The sequence below is a fragment of the Seriola dumerili genome, unplaced genomic scaffold (genome assembly GCF_002260705.1).
Source record: "Seriola dumerili isolate Sdu_G_001 unplaced genomic scaffold, Sdu_1.0 BDQW01000454.1, whole genome shotgun sequence".
Lineage (NCBI taxonomy): Eukaryota > Metazoa > Chordata > Actinopteri > Carangiformes > Carangidae > Seriola > Seriola dumerili.
This window is the reverse complement of record NW_019174709.1, coordinates 662,945-683,429: the sequence shown is the minus strand read 5'-3', so window position 1 is coordinate 683,429 and position 20,485 is coordinate 662,945. Positions and strand designations below refer to the sequence as shown.

At 40.7% G+C, this 20,485-nt stretch overlaps 1 protein-coding gene across 1 annotated transcript; it reads right to left on the bottom strand.

Annotated features, from left to right (window-relative positions):
• Window positions 1–3,820: 3,820 nt before the first annotated feature.
• nsfl1c (NSFL1 cofactor) lies at window positions 3,821–12,112 on the bottom strand. The gene is made up of 9 exons (XM_022762928.1): window positions 11,978–12,112; window positions 11,087–11,187; window positions 10,827–10,904; window positions 8,515–8,680; window positions 8,203–8,298; window positions 6,719–6,828; window positions 6,386–6,523; window positions 5,341–5,511; window positions 3,821–5,055 (listed from the first exon to the last, which is right to left on the bottom strand). The coding sequence occupies exons 1-9, from the start codon at window positions 12,077–12,079 to the stop codon at window positions 4,893–4,895; spliced, it is 1,125 nt and encodes a 374-aa protein (XP_022618649.1). The 5' UTR covers window positions 12,080–12,112; the 3' UTR covers window positions 3,821–4,892.
• Window positions 12,113–20,485: the final 8,373 nt, after the last annotated feature.

The following is a 20,485-nucleotide window of genomic DNA, read 5'->3' as shown; positions in this document are numbered from 1 at the left end:
CATCAATTTCTCATGTTACACAACAACACTTCCGCCCACCACCTCCAAAGTAAAAGCCACACAGAGGGATTTCAGCCAGAAGTACATGCCCCCCCCCCCCGGCGGCCATAGAGATAACAATAATTATTTCCAAAATTATATAAATATAAATATAAACAAGATTCTATAAATAAAGTGGGATAATATTTAGAAATAATAGTACAATATTAATCAAATAAACAATAAGTTAAAGGAAAATAAATACATGTTACAACTGTTCAGGGGGCTTACAAGAACAACCCATAACACACTAATGTAAACACACTTATTATTATGGTCTGCCGTCAGGAGTCTATCAAAAAGAGTTTTATATACTGTAAGGATTGGTAAAATTTCAGAGAACGCAGTGTTATTGAAAATAAATGTCTCTATATCTGTACAGAACAAGGAGGCACAGTCAAAAAACAACTGGAGAACTGATTCTGGCTCAGTACTAGATTAAAGTGTATCATAGACATTAAGAAAGTAATAATCCCATTTGGTAGGTAGGGGATTAGGGGAGATTTCAATTGTGATGCTGAAGTTCTTCTCTCAAATGCTTGTTTGTGCATTTGAATCAGTTATAAAGAGATAATCACTTTCATCGAACATCTCAGAAACGCCTTTCAAGCCAGTTACCATTAAACATGCTGTACTGCAAGGCACACGCCCATCAGTAACATCACTGCAGGTGTTTAACCGCTGACTGAGAACACCTGCTGCGACACTGACTGGGATCTGGCCAGATTTCTGTTTTGGAAGTTGTGAATCATAATTATAGCATATACCATGTATGAGTTAATATAATATAATAATATATTATAATATAATATAATATAATATGACCTACCTGTCAAGGGTCTGCAAATGAAAATTATTTATTGATATAACTGTTAGCTTAATCTGGTACAGTGGGTCTCCTCTTCTTTGCATATGTTTTTGTACATGGTCCCTGGTAAAAAAATAAATGTAGTAAACTAATCTGAACATTAATGATGGCTGTGTTCTATTCAAATGTCCGAGCAAGACAGTGAGCCAGTGTGAACAATAGCAGGACATTGAAATTGAAGCAGCTGAATGGAATCTGCACCTTTCTAATGTGACATACCAAAATGTCTTCTGGGTAAAAGACCTATTTTGGAATAAGTATTCAGATGAAGAAGATTTCTACTTCATCACAACTTCCATTGTGCAAATTTCAAACAAATTAAATCAAATGAATCATGTCGACCCAAATGATATGTAGTAAACCCGGGGCTTTCAGGGCCCCTGGAGAGTTGCCTCTTTTGTCTGATTGGTAATCCAGTCTTGATTCCACCTCTGGGGCTCTGACAGGAGCATTAGGTGAAAAACATGCTTTTATTTTGAAGGCACATTAAGTATGGCGTATTTGCTGTATCTGTGACTAACTTGATATCTGGTAGGCAGCGTGAACATTGTAACACTGTCCTAAATGTGAGTGTGATGGGTTTTTTTCCACATTTGAAGTTTGATGGTTTGATCCAGTGAATAAAAAATTCAAATCTCACTGATTCGTTATAATTCAGAACCATTGTCATATTTATATATATATATATATATATATATATATATATATATATATATATAGTATGATATTCAAAAATGACAAAAAGTCAGCCATCATAAAGTGCCATAGATTACAGTGCCCTGACTGCAGTTTACTTTAGGCCGGTGTGTGGAACACTGCAGTGTAAAACTACTGAAAAGAGAGCGGGTGAGGCAGGCCAGGCGGAGAGAAGGGCTGTCAGAGATGGTGCTAATTTAGGTGAACAGCTGAGTCAAAGCATCCCACTGTCCCAGCAGACACTGGGATACTCTCTGCTCACATCGCCACAGTAAATCTGCAGCTATAGCAACACCTGCATCTTACTTCCTGTAGAAAATAATAACAGCAGGTGCATATAATTTCCACTCATATTCTATTGCATTCTAACTGAAAAAAAGAAATTCCACCTTTTAGCCTTTCAGTATACTCTAACTTTCCTCATGGTTCATTAGATTGCAGCTGAGCATTTTTGTTATGCAGAGTTCACTGTATATGAACAGCTAATTGCTCCAGAGCCATGGAGTGTTCATGTGGGTGTGCATAACCAAGGCGATGAATGTGGGTTCAAGACACATGAATCTGCAGGAAGAAAACAAATCATGTTAGTATGAGATTTATAGGAGCAAAAATATTTCAAGTGGTTGCTTCATGACTGGGATTGACACCGAGTATCCAGTGACTCAGACTTCTTCAAAACAAAGCACAGTGAGTCATTCTCAGCCAATAAAACTGCCGAACTAGAACCAAAAGGAGAGACATGTTAGAAGAAGACCTATATTATCTAACCAATACTCAAAGGTGTCAACTTGAAGCATTCCCATAATACCTGTGCAGCAACTGTGCTACTACATTTTTCTGTCATATTTCTTCCATGAAAGAGCACTGCCATGAGATTTCTGACACAGGTATTATGTTCACTTTTGAGGACAAAATGTATGAAAATATAAACAGGTAATTTTTACTGCAGAGATAAAAAGGGACACAATTTAAAAATGAGCCAAATACACCAGCAATTTTGGCTAGATGTTTATGTAAATGAGAGTTTATAGATTAGCCTTATTCACATTAAACTCAACCAAGAGATACAATCACTTGTAAGAATCCAAAACAGGATCCGACACGTGAAACTGGCATTACACATCATGTCACATCAGTTTTATCTCTGTTTCCCCTCACGGTCTCCTGGAGATAAGAACACACAGTAAACTACAAGTGACCACATGAAAGCAATAATGTTTGCATGCCAGTTTTTAAAGTCAAATGTAAAGATTACTCTTTGTGTTGTATCACAAGATCAGTAAAATTTACATTTTAAGCAGCTGCCGGAAAGATTTTGACAGATCACGTGGTGAAAACGAGGGATGATATACTACAAAGGACTCCGATTCTCTTATAGAATTTAAGCTTTCCAAGCAGTGGTGGGTGATGTGCACTTTTTCCGCCCTGGATTTTCCCTCCAGGCAACACACAAGCTGCCCCCCCCTTCTTTGTGGAGGTTGTCAGGGCTCGGTGCAGCTTGTGAAGAAGACTGCAGACGATGCTCAAGGCTGGAAAAAGTCTCCCAACTCTTTTGCATATTGGCATTAAAGATCATACTGTTTTTATTCAGGAATAATTCTCCTAAAAAGGAGCTAGAACTGATCATCAATCAACGATAATTAAGTAAAAGGCAGCTCTTTGTTTTAAATATAGAAATAACACTTTTTTTATGATGTTCACTGTTGACATTAAATGGTAGTTTAACTTTTTTGTCAAAGTTTTTTTATATAACAATACTACGTAATAAGATTTAGGTCTCCACTGAGGAAATTATAGGTGATTATTAGGTTAATGTGCTATGATGCAGCAAACTATTCTCTTCTTTTGGGTACATACTCTTCAAAGAAATTTTAGAAACTTTTAAGTGGATAAAAAGATAAAAAGTTTATCCTAACAGCAACACAGCAAAAGCAGTGTTTCAAAATTTGAAATGATCCATGTCATAACATGATGCATTCAGCATGAATGTAACAAGATGCTCAGGTTACTGTGATTCTCCCTAATCATCACTTTAAAAGGAGCTATATATAAGTTTTGCTAGTGCTACATAGCCAACGTTAGCAGTAACAGCTGTTTACTTAACGGTTTACTGACAGTCAACGCCTGAGATGGTTTTCTCACTGTCACATGATTCCATGTTTGTCACTTTGCTTAACACCCCTTCTCTAACTACAATAAAAACACAGGACGATTAAGTTCTTTATACATCAACCATAAAATGGATTTATTTTACCAGAGGTCCAAACATATTTCTGTGTTGCCCGAGGATGCATAGAAGATGTCAGAGTGTCATAGGAATTCAACTTCCACTACTACAAACCAGAGTTTACAATCTATATCTTCTTTTGTTTGACCATTGGTTTGACAATAAAGCCATGTGTAGCTGTAATGTTACACAATATCAAAGTGTGTAACTGGGACAATCTTACAATCTGTAAAGGAAAAAAGAAAGGAGAAAAAAAGGCAGCTTAAAAAAATAATTCCATCTTGATTTGAACAAAGGGAAGAGTGTGTTAGTGGAGGTCGATAAAGGAGAGTAAGGCTACTGGTATAGGTTGGTTTGGAGAAAAAAAAAACCCTCAGTGTTTTGTGATACTGTTTCACTTTTCTCTCCAAGAAGAGTATGGGAGAGAAAAGAAAAACTTACAAAACCACACTATTGTCATGTACTTCTAATTTAATAAGACTAGTATTCCTAATGTGGTTATGGTTTGTGCTGCTGAGGCAGAAACAAACTGGGAATCTGCCGCTGGTCTAGCGAGGCTCCAGCATCTGATAGTAAACGTAGCTAAGAGGCCAAATGAAGGTTAATAGAAAAGGAAAAGTGGGGGAGCAAGTTAATGAAAAATAGAGCCAGGTTTAGTGAGCATCTCTGCAACCCAACTGCTCGTCAGAAAAGCTGGACTGCTGCTGTGTTTTTGGGTTAAACCATCTCCTGCTGTCAGGTAAACACGTCCCCATCACAACCGCAATCCAACAGCATCTGCAGCTTTACAGAACTCTGAGAGAACTCTGCTCCATTTTGGAAGATTTTTAGTTTCCCCCCTGATTACTGCCTGTCACAGACCGCACAGGGGTGTAGAGTAAGAGTGGAGGGAGGGGGGTCTGGGGGAGCAGAATGTTACATTTCACTTTAGAAAAACAAAAATCAGAAATTAGAAGTCCATACATAAGTCCGTGTTTTCTCCTCCCTCAGAAGGGGCAGCAGGTTTCACATGGCTGCAGTACTCAGCCACACCACCAGGGATAGACCTTACTCTACCCCCCCTCACTTTAGCCGCTGGACAATGACGGCGTTGAGGAGGTTGGCCTGCTGCAGCGTCTGGCTCTCGTCCGACAGCTCCTTGTTGGGGAAGGTGGTCATGAGAACAAACTCTCTGGCAGCCATGGCGGGCCGAGCCGCTACCACGAACTGGCGCACGTCAGACACCCTGAGAGACACAACAATACATGGTGAAAAGAAGTATGGGTTTTTATTCCACAGCTACTGTATAAATCTCAATAGAACATTTTATCACTACAACCTTTCTATTGACCTCTGATTTCCTGAGCAGCTGTTACAAACAAAACAAGCACAGGTTGATTCCCCTGCCTCTGAAATCAAACTATACATTTGTTGCTGCACTTTTATCAGAGACTGATCTATGATGCAAAACACAGGGTAGACCACATCTTTGTGTAGATACCAACTTCAAGTTAAAGAGCGCCTCAGTTACCTGTGGGTGTGGTTGAACTTTTGGACCAGCTTGCCGCCATCGGCCAGTCGGATCTGAATGTTAGTGACGGGCTGGGAGGGGTCCAAGGTCACAGAGGCGCTGGCTTGGGCCTCGTTGGCAGCCTGGTCCTGCTGGGAGGTGGCCGGAGCTACAACCAACTCTGGGGTGGCACTTATAGAGGGGAGGAGGCGGAGGGGAGGTGCAGAGGAGGCGGGAGGAGGAGGAGGAGGAGGAGGAGGAGGAGGAGGATGGGGATGAGGAAGAGGAAGGAAAAAGATCAGAATTTACTTACTTAGTTTAAGACCTGCAGAAATCCTGACACTTTTGGCACTAGTTGGTCTCACAATGAAATACAAAAAAACTTCTAACTAATGTTATTGTCTACAGCAGGTAAGACAAAATACTCACAACCTTTGTAAGTTAAATTTTTTATTTAACTTTTTAATACCTTGTAAGGCCTTTTTTTTTTTTGAAGAGCTGCATTCGGAGCTTTTAAAGACTTTAAGATACCCTGTTTTCCTGCTTTGAGCCTACGAGTGATTAATAATGAGCTGCTATTAAAGATTGACTTCCACTTTTCTGTAAACAGGAGTAAGCAGCTTAATTAATGTGTCTTATTCTTCACTTTTAGCAAAAGGCTTTATTTACTCCTAAGTTAGGTCTTTAGAGATTTCTCTTTAGTGTAATTCTTTTTGTTTGACAAATGTGGGCCCTGAACTGAAAGTGAAAGAAGAGCACTGCTGCATCACTGGAATTGTACAAATTGGACATTAAATCTGTTTACTGGGATTTGAATCTGCTCAATTTACACTAAAAATAACATTATATGCTTTATTAGAGACCAGTCATTTACTGGAAGGATCCCACACAGAGTCGATTCCTAGACTGAAGATGATTCATTTCCGTGTAGAACAAGCAAGACTGGTTTACCAGCCTTTATTTAGACATTGTATTTCAGCTGCGGCTCTTTGGTGTGTAATGTTGTGCTGAGGAGAAACAATACGGAAACCATGTTCAATAAACTAACAAGACTGCTCAATCTCACCTTCCCAGCTTCTGTCCTTCACCTCCAAAGGCCTTGAAGGCCATCTTAGGTTTGGAGAAGTCCTCATCCCTGTGGTCCTCCATGTCCAGGTTGACCTGGCCTCCTCGAGACCGCTGCCTCAACTCCAGGGGAATCTCCCTGCAAGGTAACAACCAACAGGTGCTATCACATGCCATCAGTGCTCTAAATGTGTAAAGCAGCCAACAGTGTCTCATAGTCTCATAGAAACGCTGGTAGGCATATTTACATATAAAGACGGAGGACATAGTGTGTCCCCGTGGACCTATGATGAGCACATGTGTAACTTAGATGAAGTTGGCAGAATATCCTCACCCCCTTCTGATTGCCTCGAGGAAGTTGGCATTTCCAGGATCGCTGTAGTTTCTGAGTTCACCGTTATCCAGACTGAAACCTGTCTTCCACAGTTTAAGCACCACGTGTACCTAACACACACACACACACACACACACACACACACACACACACACACACACACACACAGAATGAGACATTTCAGTTGGTATGTACTGGGGTTTGTACTGGCATGTACTTCATCCAGGAAATAGCCACAGCCTTTCACTTGTCTCATACATTATGTAACTTTACTAAATACTAGCAATCAAAAATCACAGCATAACAAGCTCCAATATAAGAACTGCAGTGACAAACTTTAACTTGCTCTCTGCAGTGTGGGTGGTGACTGATTTATGCTTTCCCCTCAGTTTAGTACAAACCCATATTCTCAATTCCTCTCTGCTGCTGCTGCTGCTGCTACCAGCACTTGTAAGTACACCCTGCCCTCAACACCCCTTATACATGCTGAACTGCAGCCTGTATGCCAAAGAATACAGGACAGGCTCCATGATGTTGTGAGTTACCAGCTTTACGTGGCCTACATCTTAATATTTTGCAAAGATAATAACACATAAATTGGTTTTCTTCCACTAAGATCAAGTTTGATGTGTCAAAAACCCGAAAAGCGTCAAAGTTCAACATAATTAGAGGTCCAGACGTGGGAAGTGCCATGTCAGTCTTTCTGGCACTAACTACAGTCTGTTATGTAATTCCACTCATGAGAGCAGGAATGCCTTCAGTATTGGATTAATGATTAGCAGGTCTCCTAGAAAAACCATGAATTAATCATAGTCCATCTGTTACTGTGTTCTTTCATTTCTGAAAATGTAACAGTTCATGAGGGATTTCATCTATCCAGCAACAAAAAACAAGCATCAATGCACATGAGAATAAAGAGTCGTGTCTATAGAAGGATTTCACGCAGGAGTTGCCCGTCAGGCCTTTGACACCTATCATTACACAGAGTCCAGATTGTAAATATTTGGACAATAATTCATCCGTTGTTCTTCAGCCTCTGAATTTTCAAAATAAATGAAAAGAATCAACATTAAAGTGCCACGTCTCAGCTTCAATTTGAGTAGGTTTACATCAATACAGAAAGAACTGTGTGGGAGACAGAGAACTTTTAACACACATGGTCATCAAAATCATTATCATTAAGAGTTAGGGCCATCATGGAGAGGAAGACGACATTTAGAAATGTGGAAAATGGCCCTTTTCCACTTCCTCTCGGTTGTTCACATTTAAAGAGCCACAAACCATTTAGTAACAAATGAAATAATAGAGCAGCAGAGAGGACTTTAATGCCTAGCTCCTCTCTCACCTCCGCACCGCTGGCCGGTGCATAGCATGAGGTGAGTGTGAATGTCGGGTTATCGGTTTTTATTGGCTGAAGAGTCACCTAGACTGGCTGAATAGTGCCAAGGATACAGGAAACAGGAGGCATCAGCATCTGTACTCACATCCTGCTGGCTGTTGGAGGCGTGCCTCTCTCCAGCCACATAGGTTGACTCCTCCTCAGGAGCTGCTCCTAGCCTGTAACCTCCACCTACGAAGGCCTAAGTGATGAGAGGTGATAATAAAAAAACAAAATAAGACATAAAAGGATCACCAAGATGAAGGACAATTACAAACACAAAAGCGAGCAGAAGCAAATTAAAGTACACACACTCTGCAGAAAGAACCTGCTATAAAAAGGCACAAACAAGATGGCAATACAGAAAGAGCAGAGGGACAAAGGACATCAACATTGTTCTCATGTGCTTCCTTTTCACCTTAGCTCTACTGGGCTCGCCTGGCCCTCTCCCGCTCCGGTCCAGAGGCACAGCTCCATGTTCTCTGGCTCCTTTAAACAGATCTTCCACCACTTCATTGGAGCTCTTCTTCTTGGGGGGCCCAACGATCTGCTGCCCACTGCGCTCTGACCCCCCTGCAAAAAACCTGCAGGGGCACATAGAAAAGTGTGACTGTAATGACAGGAGAGGGAATTCTTCCACAAAATATGTGACATTATAGACACTGAGGAAAAACAGAATGAAAAATCTACAAAGTCAAGCCCGTATTATTATGAAGTGAGTAGCTCATTGTGCATGATGTAGAAGCCCCTTTCAGACATTCACCTTGCTATATAAATGTGATAGCAATTTTACATGTCTGTCCGTCTGAAGTGCCTGAGTCACCTCTACAATAAAAGTCACTGTGATAATATTATTAGTTTGGATCTCTAACAATTCTGTATAACATGGCACAAGTCTGAATTGAATCTTATCAGATCAAGATAGAAACCAAAGAAGAACAAAGTTAAATATGCACAGTAAATACTGTGTAAATACACAGCTTGTTCCACTTTCTATAATCACTGTGATAAATTAATTACTTAATTGTCCTACTTTAAAAACAATAATAAAACCTGTAATAAATCAGGAAACTCTGTAAATGAGCCAATTTTAAGTTGATGGGGACAGTCTCACCTTCTTTTGTCTTTGTACACCCACAGTAATAATCAGATCAGTCTCCCTCCCTATATTTTAAACTTTTATTGATGCCTACTGCATGGATGGATGGATAGATGAATATCCAGCAAAACACTTACTTACAGCATATAACCAAGTAATAACTAATGCAGTCCCAACTTAATGTCTTGTCCTTTTATTTGTGTGCACTGAAGACATTATAATAATATAATATAACATAACATAATTCACTTGTGAGAAGGGTGAGTGCTGACAATGGTCATTAACTAAGGCTTCAACAGCAACATAAGTTTTATAATTTTATCACAGGTCCAGCCTGTGAGATGACTAAAAACACTGATCTTCATTAAGGTGTCAGTATGCTCAGAACAAAGTAATTTGTTTTGTCTGGCCACATCAAAAGGTGGTGGCTGTCATTGCTGTTTTCAAATGGTCACACCCAATTGTGGGATGAAACGCTTCCTGTCATAAAGAGAGCTCCAGTGGAAGTAACAGCAAGCTTTTGGTAAGTGAGAATTGTAAAAAGCAGAATGAGAAAGAAGTTCAAACCATGCTCACTTTCTTGCCACCACACAGTTGTCCAATCACTGCATGAAGAGGGCACGCTAATCAGATTGTCAGTTACAGAAAGTGACAGAAATTATTGAACTCAGCCTCTCCAGCTCTGATGTCAGAAAGGTGTAGGGAGTAAAAGTATTTCAATTGACTATCAAGCACTTTAGTTTAAGCATACTGACCTGGTGCTTACCAGACAAAGAAAATAATACGATAAGCTAACTACACTAAAATCACAGACTCACACTTTGTCATTAAAACATGAATACTGCACTTTAAAGGAAAAAACACAAGCACATTGTTGTTTTTATGGCAGATGTCCAGGTAACCCCTTGTTTACATTGTGTCAAGTTGTGCACAGTCAGCACATTTTAAAAAAATGACATCAGGAAACCCATTTGGAACAAACTCAAAAATGACCTGAGCTATGTAATATACATTCTGTAGGACTGTTTTTTCATTTAATTTGCTTAATGACTGCAAATGGAAATACACTAAAAGGCCATTTGCAAACCCACACAATCCTTTAACAAGCAGTCTACTGCACTGCTCCAGTGGCAGAATCTGTTGATGCTGCAGAAAACCAGAAACGACCAGCCCACAGTGAATGAGATGAGACCAAAAATAGTTTGGTGCATTCTGGATTCACACCCACTAGGTGTGACTTTCTACCGTCCAAACAGTGTGAGGATGTACAGGATGTCACAGCCATTTAGGAGGATCAGAAAGACATCCAAGGGTTACTGTTACAACACACACTGGGCAGTGACTTTATTTATTAACTTGCCTCTGCGTCCTTTTTAATCCCTGATCCACTCTGAGGTGTCCTTGGGCATGACACTCAATCCGACCAGGGTCATGAATGATTTTCAATAACTAATCTAAACCTGATCTGTCAGTTTCTCAAGGAGAACAGACAAGTATCTCCTATATGGTGATCAATTAAATCGTGAATAAAAACAATAGGTGGTTCTTTTCCACCATCTAGGCTTCTTTCTTCATCAGGTCACACATTCACTACAGATAAATAAACAGGCAATACTGCAACTTTAGCTCACCTTTGGCCTTCCTCCTCATCACTCTCCTCCTCTGCCTCATGCATCAGATCTCTGAAGGAGGTCACTCTGGGCTGAGAGCTGATGTTACAGAAAAATACATGCACTGAATTGTATGTCACAAGATCATAATGATGATGAACAACGATGGTGACTGATGGGAACACTGCTGCACAGAACTACGGTCCAGTACTGTAGCAGTGAATGAGTGTGCCATTAAATTTTCATCAGACTGAACTGTGGTATTAATAAAAAAACATTACCTTGGCCCTGCAGACCGGGACACTGAGGAGCCTCCCTCAGGTTGAGGAAGCGTCACTATGTCGTCATCAGCTCCATCCTCAAAGAAACTGGCGAGGGCGAGCTGGGGGGGGGGCAAAATTATTATGACAATGTCATAACACAATCCTGACAGATAGTTAATTAATTGTGCAACAAGTGTCATGTACGACCTTTCTGACATCTCAGGAAAGAGCTAGATAACTTGGCTCTACGTCTGAGGTTCCCTTTTCTCTCTTTTCTCGTCAATAACCACAGCGGGTTGAAATGTTTACACCGCAGTTTCCCAGCTGATACATTTATTTTTTCTTTCAATGTCTAAAAGCGAAGGCGCTACCCGAGTGAGAAAACTCTACACAACAGTCATTCGTTTTCATTTTCTTATGGATTTGACTTCTGAAATAGAGACGTTAAGCGTTTGTCTCCATTTTCTTAACCATTAACACACGCTTCACCGGGACAAACGACACTACTGCATTATAAGCTAACCAGTGTCCTTCGCTAGGTTAACTAAACTAACATTTACACAGCTCTTTATCGTTACAGGCTAACGCTAGCTAGCGCGGCTCAATGGACTCTTGACAGACTAGCGCTAGCCAAAACTTAACGGCGACCTACTTTATAAAGAGACGACAGTAAAGGACCTTAATGTAACCGTGACCGTGTCGGCTAACTAGGTTTAAACAGCCTTGTTGTTAGTGACAGAAGGCGGCCAGGCCATTGTCAAAGGGTGACTTGCACAAATCACCGGCAACACATGCTAACGTTAGCCAGCAAGCTAATGGTCTGACACTTGTCATGATACCGCCGTTTCCTCAGGATTGCCCAAAGTACACTCCTTCGCGACTCTACGGAAAGGCACAGTAAAGACGTACCTGCAGATTCCAGCCGGCGGACTCCAGGAAAAACCGGGCCCTCTCCTCATCAACATCAGTAACAGCGACGAACTCCCTCACAGATTCCTCTTGGCTCGCCATTTTGATTTGCCCCTTCAACGACTCGTCCGCCTCCACCTGAGGAAACAAGCAAAAGATGATGGTTCCTATGTGGTTTCAAACCGGGGACCATAAAGACAGAGATTTAAACCGACATATAAAATAAAATAAGATGAATAATGTGTGGGTTAAAACACGCTTGTATTAGTTTTTAAAGAACATGTGGGACTTTTTTTTATTTTAATTGTCCATAGTCTCTTTTTAATAAACACGATTTGCTGCGCTGCTGACATTGTTTTGACCACTAGGTGGCAATGTATCCACAGGTTAAACAAAACCACAATAACTCATGACCATTGTTCTAGACTCTAGATAGAACAATGGTTCAAGTATTGACCCAGGGATCATGGAGGGAGATGTGCCAGTGTGTCTGAGTGCATATGACTCCAGATTTCATTTTCTGTATGTCCCATGCAGAAGTTTTACAAAAGAGATGGTGGAGGGTCAGTAGTTTACTGTATAGCTCTTTATTACAACCAAATTATGTAACACCTTTGCTTAGGCCGTGCACAGTTGATAATGATTCAAATCCTTGATAGTAAAGAATGCTACTAATCCACTTAAGCAAAAACATATATACTTTATTCATAGTTTTATAATGTGCTTTTACTATCTATTTCTTTCCCTAATACATTTTGATTTTCTAGGTTATTTGTCTTTGAGGCATTATTACGGTTTTTCATCTTATCTCGCCTGATTAATCCGGCCCACCCTACCTCATCAAGATGTGACACCTCAGTGTGAGACCACAGAGCCTCTAATGCAGCGATCAGATCTTAATCTGCATCTTATCACACTTCTCAGCTCCTATCTCTAGTTTGTCTTCTTGTGCAAGTCCAACGTAAAACAGCTGCTGACTGTAGCATGAGACACCTCACCTCTGACAAAAACATAGTAAACATGTGCCTGTGATTTCAGTACGATGAGCAGATGGAGAGAATATTCCCATGGGAGATACCTTTGTACCCCCGATAAGGTGTCTGATGGCGGGTTGGTCAGATGGCACAAAGTAATAAGTACTAGACAGATTGGGAGCATCTTAATTGTTTCTAGGGGCGAAAAGTGTTGATGGGGTTTTCATACATTCACTGTTGGGTGTTCGATCTTTGAGGCTAATTGATCTGTAGCAAAGTGAGAAACCATGTTGTCATGTCACTTTGTGAAGCACAACCCCCACCTCTTCCTCAAATGCACATAACGAACAAGATAAAATATAAAAATAAAGAACATCACACTAAAGAGATTTAAGCATCAATGATTGTATACTGTTTCCCCTTTGGATGTTTGGAGCTTCAGGTTCTGTGTGATGAGGCAACAGCACCCAGATACAAGGCAAGAGAAGGAAGGAGACAAAGAAGACAATGGCAAACAGAGAAAGCTGTTTAAACCTAAAGACTGATGCATTAAGAAGAAAAAGTGTGCAAGAGAGACTAAGAAAGAAAAAAGACAAATAAAACACTAAAGGAAACAGCAACAAACCAGAAGTAGGTATTGTGCAGTAACTGTACCTGAAGCTTGTCACACACCAAAACTATAAGTCAGGAGAAAGGACAAAACACAACAGTGACAGTACGAGTCAAGCATAACCCAGGTGACGGGTTGACAGCAGTGAATGTCGCCTCAGGAAACCCGAAGGCATCGTGTGTTCATGTATGCGTATAGCACTTTATCTTTCCATGAGACTTAAGGCTGACGTTGTTGTAGTGTAACATTACCACCAGTGTATAATTACAAAATGTTAGAAACAGACAATGGATACTGATATGTCAATTTGAATGTCAGCACAAAGGCAGAAATGTCTGAGGCCCTACAGAAAGAGCCAGGAACTGGTTTGGTGAACCTGATGGAAAGAAAATGAGTGAAAAGTGTATGAATGTGATTCAGTGCAGTCACCAAGTGATCTTGAGATATGCAGTCAGATGAGATATAGTGAGCTGGTTGAGACTGTAGTCTCAAAGTACAGGCCCCTTTTGCTTAAACATAAAGCCACCATGCTTTAATCGTAGACTGTATATAAAAATGGACGTATACCATCGTTGGGCGACTCCACTGGTTGCAAACATAGACTATATATCAAAATAGAATACTGTTTAGGTATAGGAATAGTTTTTTGGGAAATATGCTTTTTCACTTTTTTGTTGAGATTTAGATGACAAAATCAACACCTCTATCATGTCTGTGTATAGTATGAAACTAGAGCAGGTAGCTGATTAGCTTAGCTTAGCATAAAAACGGCACACAAGGGCAAACAGGTAGCCTTGCTCTGTCTATCCATGCCGAATGGACCCAAATACACTGAAGGGTGAAGATGCTTTTTCTACCCTACCCTACCCTACCCTACCCTACCCTACCCTACCCTACCCTACCCATTTTAATAGAGAAGTCTGGAAGAACATCACTAAATGAGCTTTACAGTTGTTGATAAGAATATTTTTGAACTTGAGTGAGCTAGGCTAGCTGTTTCCCGCTGCCTTTTTTGTCTTTTTGCTAAGCTAAGCTAAATGCCTCCTGGCTCAGGCCCCATAGTTAGTGCACACACAAAATAACTATCTTTCCCTAAATGTTTCCCTAAATTTAAAAATATAAAGTTTTGTATACAACTAGTAAAAGGCAGTTTAATATAGGCATATGCTTCTGATGAACAGTAGCAGGTCTGTTTAAAATACATTGCAGTAGCTACGGTTATCTCATGATTATGGCTACAGATGATATGTAAAGAGAACGTGTTTTTGTCTGTAAGAACAGGAGGGCACGTCTTGCGCGAGTATTCAGATTATGTGACCTCTTGCACTTTGCCATTAGAAGAGAAACACACTACTGTTCTAAGATACCAAGCATGGTTATTTAACCTTGAGCTACCCGCAGGTCAATAACAAGCAGAGCATCATGAAAGACAGTTTAAATGACTGCTCATAAAAGTGAAGCTGTTGCAGGAGGTTGATTAGGACAGGCATCCATAAACCCAGAGACCCATGAACATCCCTCCATCTTCAACCCCCCCCACCCCTTTAAATCACATACACACAAGTCGTGAAATTATCTTCCTCTTCTTTCCTCCCTCAGGCAATGGCGCTGTGTCGCAACAAGAACCAAAGCATCGTTTATAACTCCTGACAGTTAGTTGGTGAAGGGTGGGTCTCACCCACAGCTTGTCAGTTTCAGGAAAACACCTAACCTTTTGACCGAAGGGCACTTTTGAATAATACTTCATGGAAAGCAGAGGGAAGAAGTGAAGGCACATAAAAGTCTCATTAAAATAAAACATCTTATCTCTTGCTTGTAAAATGAAATGTGTGGAGTTTTTGTTCTTATTTGAACAGCATGCAAAACCACAACTGCATATTTACTTTTCATTTGGACTTTGCTGTCAGACCTACGTATATATCCCCCACCCCTTGTTCATGCTCCTCCTGCTGCAGGCGTGTCAAGCACAACAATATATCTCCCTCACCTCCAGACAGGCAGTAGCTAATAGTGAAAATGCTGTGTGGCGGGTCAAGGCCTTGTGTTAAGTTAACTGTCCTGCTAAAGGTCAACAGAGTCACAAACCATTGGTTCTTTAGAGACGACTCAGCAGTAACTCCTAATCCAATCAGTTATCTTTGTTGCATCATAAATGCATGTGTTTCATGACTTGTAGTCCTCCATTTGATATTCTTTGTAACACAGCTTTGTGAATTTGTCTTTAAAAAGCAAATCATCGTCTTCATTCCTTCAGTTTACCACAGAATTTGTAGCCAACAGGCTGTTATTATGTCTTTGTTATGTTTTGTCACAAGGAGCCAGAGGATTGTTGGATACTCATTTTGCTAGTATCGATGTCATCACCAGCAGTGGTTTAGTCTGTTGAAACCACTAGTGCATTCACAGTGTTACACTGGTATTTCCCTTTGGGAGAAGTTTTTAGACCACCAGACAGACACCGTCATAGAGGTCCAGGTGAAGTCAGCTCCAACAATGGCTGCCCTGAGGGTTGCTGTCACTGTTGGGTTTTGTTCCCACCCATCAAAAGCCTAACCATAATTACAAACCGTCAAATCTATTTCTTAGGATCTGGCTGACATAATACCGCTGGGACATACCATACATCACTCTTTAATGTGTTAAACATGTGGAAAGTAATTGAGTATTAGTGACTAAGGGGCCCTAGAGGAAGCATCTGTAATGGTTCACCATTCACGAGATGGTATAGACCAATAACATCTGCAATAACAAGTGTTTTTACAACACATAGAGTCATGAAAACAGATTGGAAACAAGATGGGGTGACCAAAGATCTGCAGCAGGTCATATTTGATTAGCATTGATTCCTGATGCATCAACAGAAACACACACTTCACATAAATAAGCAGCAGCTGTTTGTATGATCTCAAAATAGGATGACATCAACAAATAGGCTAGTGGTGGAAAAAGTAAAAATACTCAAGTAAAAATCATTCAAGCGTTCAAATTTTTACTTAATGTCCCCCCAAAAACCGTGATTTCAGATCTCATGCATTTCTATATGTTTATGACTAAATAAGCAAAAATCCAAGTGAAAGTTCGGGAAGAAATCCTCAGGTGCAATATTCTAGAGGTTTTTCACACATGACACAAAACAAAACAACATGGACAACAGTGAAAAAAAATGCCCTGATCTAATTAGCCAATCACAGTCAGTTGTGTGAAAGTTTGGGCAGCAACTGCACTTGTGTGTGTCTGTCAATGTGTGTGTGTGTGGCAGTAGAGCTGTCTAACATAGAGCCTCCAAAAAGCTTGTGTTACCAGGTCGAGACACTTAATACCTATAAGGTGGAGATGGTGTTTGTGTGTCTGTCAATGTATGTGTGTGCGTGGTGTTAGAAACTGCCTCAGCTTAACCTTCAAAAAGCCCCTTATGAAGTTGTCAGGACCGGCCAAAGAACCACACAACAACACGCACACACAAGTACACACAAGCAAATACACCGTGTTGATTTACCTTGAGGGTTGCTCTCATACCTGAGTTAAAAAGCTAAGAATTAATGAGTCCAATTAGCCAATCAGAATCAGCTTTGTGTATTTCTGCCCAGTAACTGTCAGTAGCACCTGCTGAGACACTGCTTGCTCTACTGAAGTGAAATACAGATTTTAAGTACAGTGCTTGAATATAATGACTTTCCACTACTGTGAAAATCTTACAGAGAAATAACACAACACTGCTGTAGGCAAACAGTATCTACATTTTCAATCATCACTTTCCCTTGAGTATTGCAGGGCAGGGCAGGGCAGATATACAGGCAATATCATCTCTAGTTTTCTCTGTGTTTTGCTTCAGCCCATGAGGCTGTGCAGTGTGAAGATGAGAAACAGTCTGGTATCAACAGGAAGAAGGAAAGAGGAAGGGGCTTATTATCTCTGTAGCCATTACGCTGTTAAGATAGCCCATTAGTTTTGCTTGCATTTCAATAGATGCTTTTCTGCACGTGCACATACTTGAAGACTGTCTGTCTGCCTGTCTGCCTGTCTGTCTCTATGAAAACCCCAAACCAGAGCCAGATCAGTTTTTTTTTTATCTCCATGGCAGCAGCCAATCACTTGATACAGTTGGCATAACCAGGTCTGCAGAGACCAGAGAGGAGCCATTGACCTACATATGACAGGAGTATATCCACTGTAAATCACAACGGATTACATAGTCTGCATATTGTGGCAGATCATAGAGTATATAGATCATCATATAGCAGCACCAAGGTTGCTCTCTAATACTGGCTGCAGGCAGTACAACGCTGTGAAGGGGGCGATTGAAAAGGATCCAATCCATTCTCTTATTACCCCAGCAGGCAGCCATAAATCTGGACATAGCCCTCTCCTCTCTCCTCTGCCAGAAAGAGATTTACTACAGCCAGCATGCCGCCTCCCCCTACCTCTCTATCATCTCTCCACTTCCTTTATTTTCACACCTTTGTCTCTTCCTCTCTCTTTTTTCCTTTCCTGCCCCTTTTTCCTTCCTACATTTCCTCTTTTCACTTTGTGCAGTTTATCCCTCCACACCCGAGTGTCACTGAGGGTCAAGCACCCACCACTCCCTCATTGTCCCTGAGATGCACACTGACACAGCAGCCAACAAATTTTAATTAAACCCAAAGTGATTTGCAGCTGACAGACCAGCTGCAAATGAATGCAGTGAATGATATAGAGTAAAAAAAAAATCAATGTAGTTTATTAAATAGCAAATATATGGAATTTGCTGTGTAATTCAATTTAAAGTCTAGTTTTGGGTAATGTGGATAATGGGTCAATCTATTTTATGATTTGTGCGTGATTGGTTTAGTTATAGAAAACAGAGCAGTAGTGTAAACTGGTTAATTTAACTCTTTGAATTAATCTAATTGGCTCATGTGCATCAATTTATTTCACATTTTCTGGTGAAATTTATTATGGTTAATAGGGAACATTTAAGACAATATTACGTTTCATTTTATCAGAAGACAAAATATCCCACCCTGTTTCCTCTCTGTCTTCAGCCCATGTTTTCTGGCTGCCGTTGATCTGAATAAATAATCATTTGCTTCTTTCCTCCATGAGGTCTGAACTCATAGCCTCAAATAAGCAGGACTTTTAAGAACCTGTAAGACTCCGGTTCTTGGTTCTGCCCAGTGTTTCTGCTGTGATAAACAAACCAGAACATTTTGGATCTCCGTAACTGAAAAAGCGACGCAAGGAAAGATGCTGACAACAAAGTGGCACTTATATATAAATAGAGCAAACACAGTACACCACACTGACACCAGACCAGCACCTACACCACTGACAAGCTCTCCAGAGCCGGGTCTGTCCCTCAGCAGAGATCACTGTCTAAAGACACACCGGCAGCTGACAGCTCCACTTTCTCTTTTCCATACTGTCAAACCAGCCTGTTACCTGAATGAGAAGACAGAGAGGTGGAGGTGACGGATCTGCTGGATGCAATTAAGCATTTGCTCACACTGCTGGTTTTTAGTCTTGACAACTACCTACTATATATATAACTTGTTAATTTGTGAGCTTTGGAGGTGGTATTAGGCCGATTTTATTATCACTAGACAGAGCCAGGCTAGCTGTTCCCCATGTTTACACTCTTCATGCTAGGACAAGCTAACTGCCTCATGGCTGCAGCTTCACATTTAACACAGACAGATATAAGACTCATATTGAGTTTCTTGGCTAACTCTCAGCTAGAAAGCAAAAAAGTGCCTAAAATGTTGAACTGCTCCTTTGATTAGAAAAAGAGCAAGAAAAGAAAATAATAAATGAAAATAAAAAAAAGTCAAAACTGCACCAAAACTAGTCATAATGATTTTGAAAGGAAATTTTGAATGCACCATGTTTTAATGCTTATATCTGTGTTTTGGTGCAGGCAATTCCCAGGCAATTATGGGCCACATGTGTCCATTTAAATAGCACCTAACAACACTCGTCCACATTGGAACTTAAAACGAGAGTCAATGAGCCTGTGTAATCATCGGTGCAATAATGCCCCGAGGCAACGTGCGCTGCTCTTAATGGCTCCTAAACCTAAATCAGACGAAGTTAAACACAGCCTATAAACAGACATTAAACAACCTCATCTCTTTGTCTCTTTGTGTGTGTTTTATTACCACACCAGAGCATCCAGACAACCCTTTAGATGACCAACACTGACACTGCACACACACACACACACACACACACACACGCACACACACACACACATCAGCTGTACACTTTCTGTTTGGGGTAATACCACATGACATTCCTCTGAATGCCTCCCAGACAATCCCCCCCACCTCTCCAGCTTTCCAGCATTTTTATTGGTGGTGATGGAGAGAGACCAGGGTCACCGTGGTAACCACATGCTCGGCTTGATACAGGACCTCATCTGGCTGTGTACAGGCGTCTGTGCCATGCCTGCGAGGAAACTGCCCCAGATCTCAGTTGACATTTGGCAGCCTTTAGTGTCTGTGTGTCTGAGTTAGCGTCCTGTACAGTAGATGTGTTTGTCTTGGGGGAGGGGCTGGTGACTCTGGTCTGCGGTGAATATGAATATTTCTACCTCTACATTTCTATTTCTTGTCCATTGACAGCATTTGGGTGCATCTTAACGGATGCCTTTCATGTTTTGTCACCATTTCAGTGGGTTTTTGTTGGTTTAATGCTGCATGTATACGCTGACTTATGGCTGGGCTGGGTAAAATATTGATTTGCCTCATCCAGACTAGGCTTTTCAACACACACACACACTCTCAAGTGTCCTCTTTTCATGCGAATTAAAGATTCTCTTTTCCTTTTTCTGCTTTTTCATCTTCCCAGTTTTTTGGGGTCTTTGAATTTCTGGTTCAGTCATCACACTTTAAAAAGGCTTAGTTCCTCTCCCTCTATGCATGTGCTTATGTAAGCCACTGACATTTC

What these genes read in the sequence shown, in the direction of transcription:
- nsfl1c (XM_022762928.1), bottom strand. Translation starts at nt 12,079, where the DNA reads ATGGCGAGCCAAGAGGAATCTGTGAGGGAGTTCGTCGCTGTTACTGAT. An exon ending in CCGCCGGCTGGAATCTGCAG is followed by an intron (nt 11,188 to 11,977) that starts GTACGTCTTTAC and finishes CCCCCCCCCCAG; the next exon opens with CTCGCCCTCGCCAGTTTCTT. An exon ending in CCTCCAACAGCCAGCAGGAT is followed by an intron (nt 6,829 to 8,202) that starts GTGAGTACAGAT and finishes TGTGTGTGTTAG; the next exon opens with GTACACGTGGTGCTTAAACT.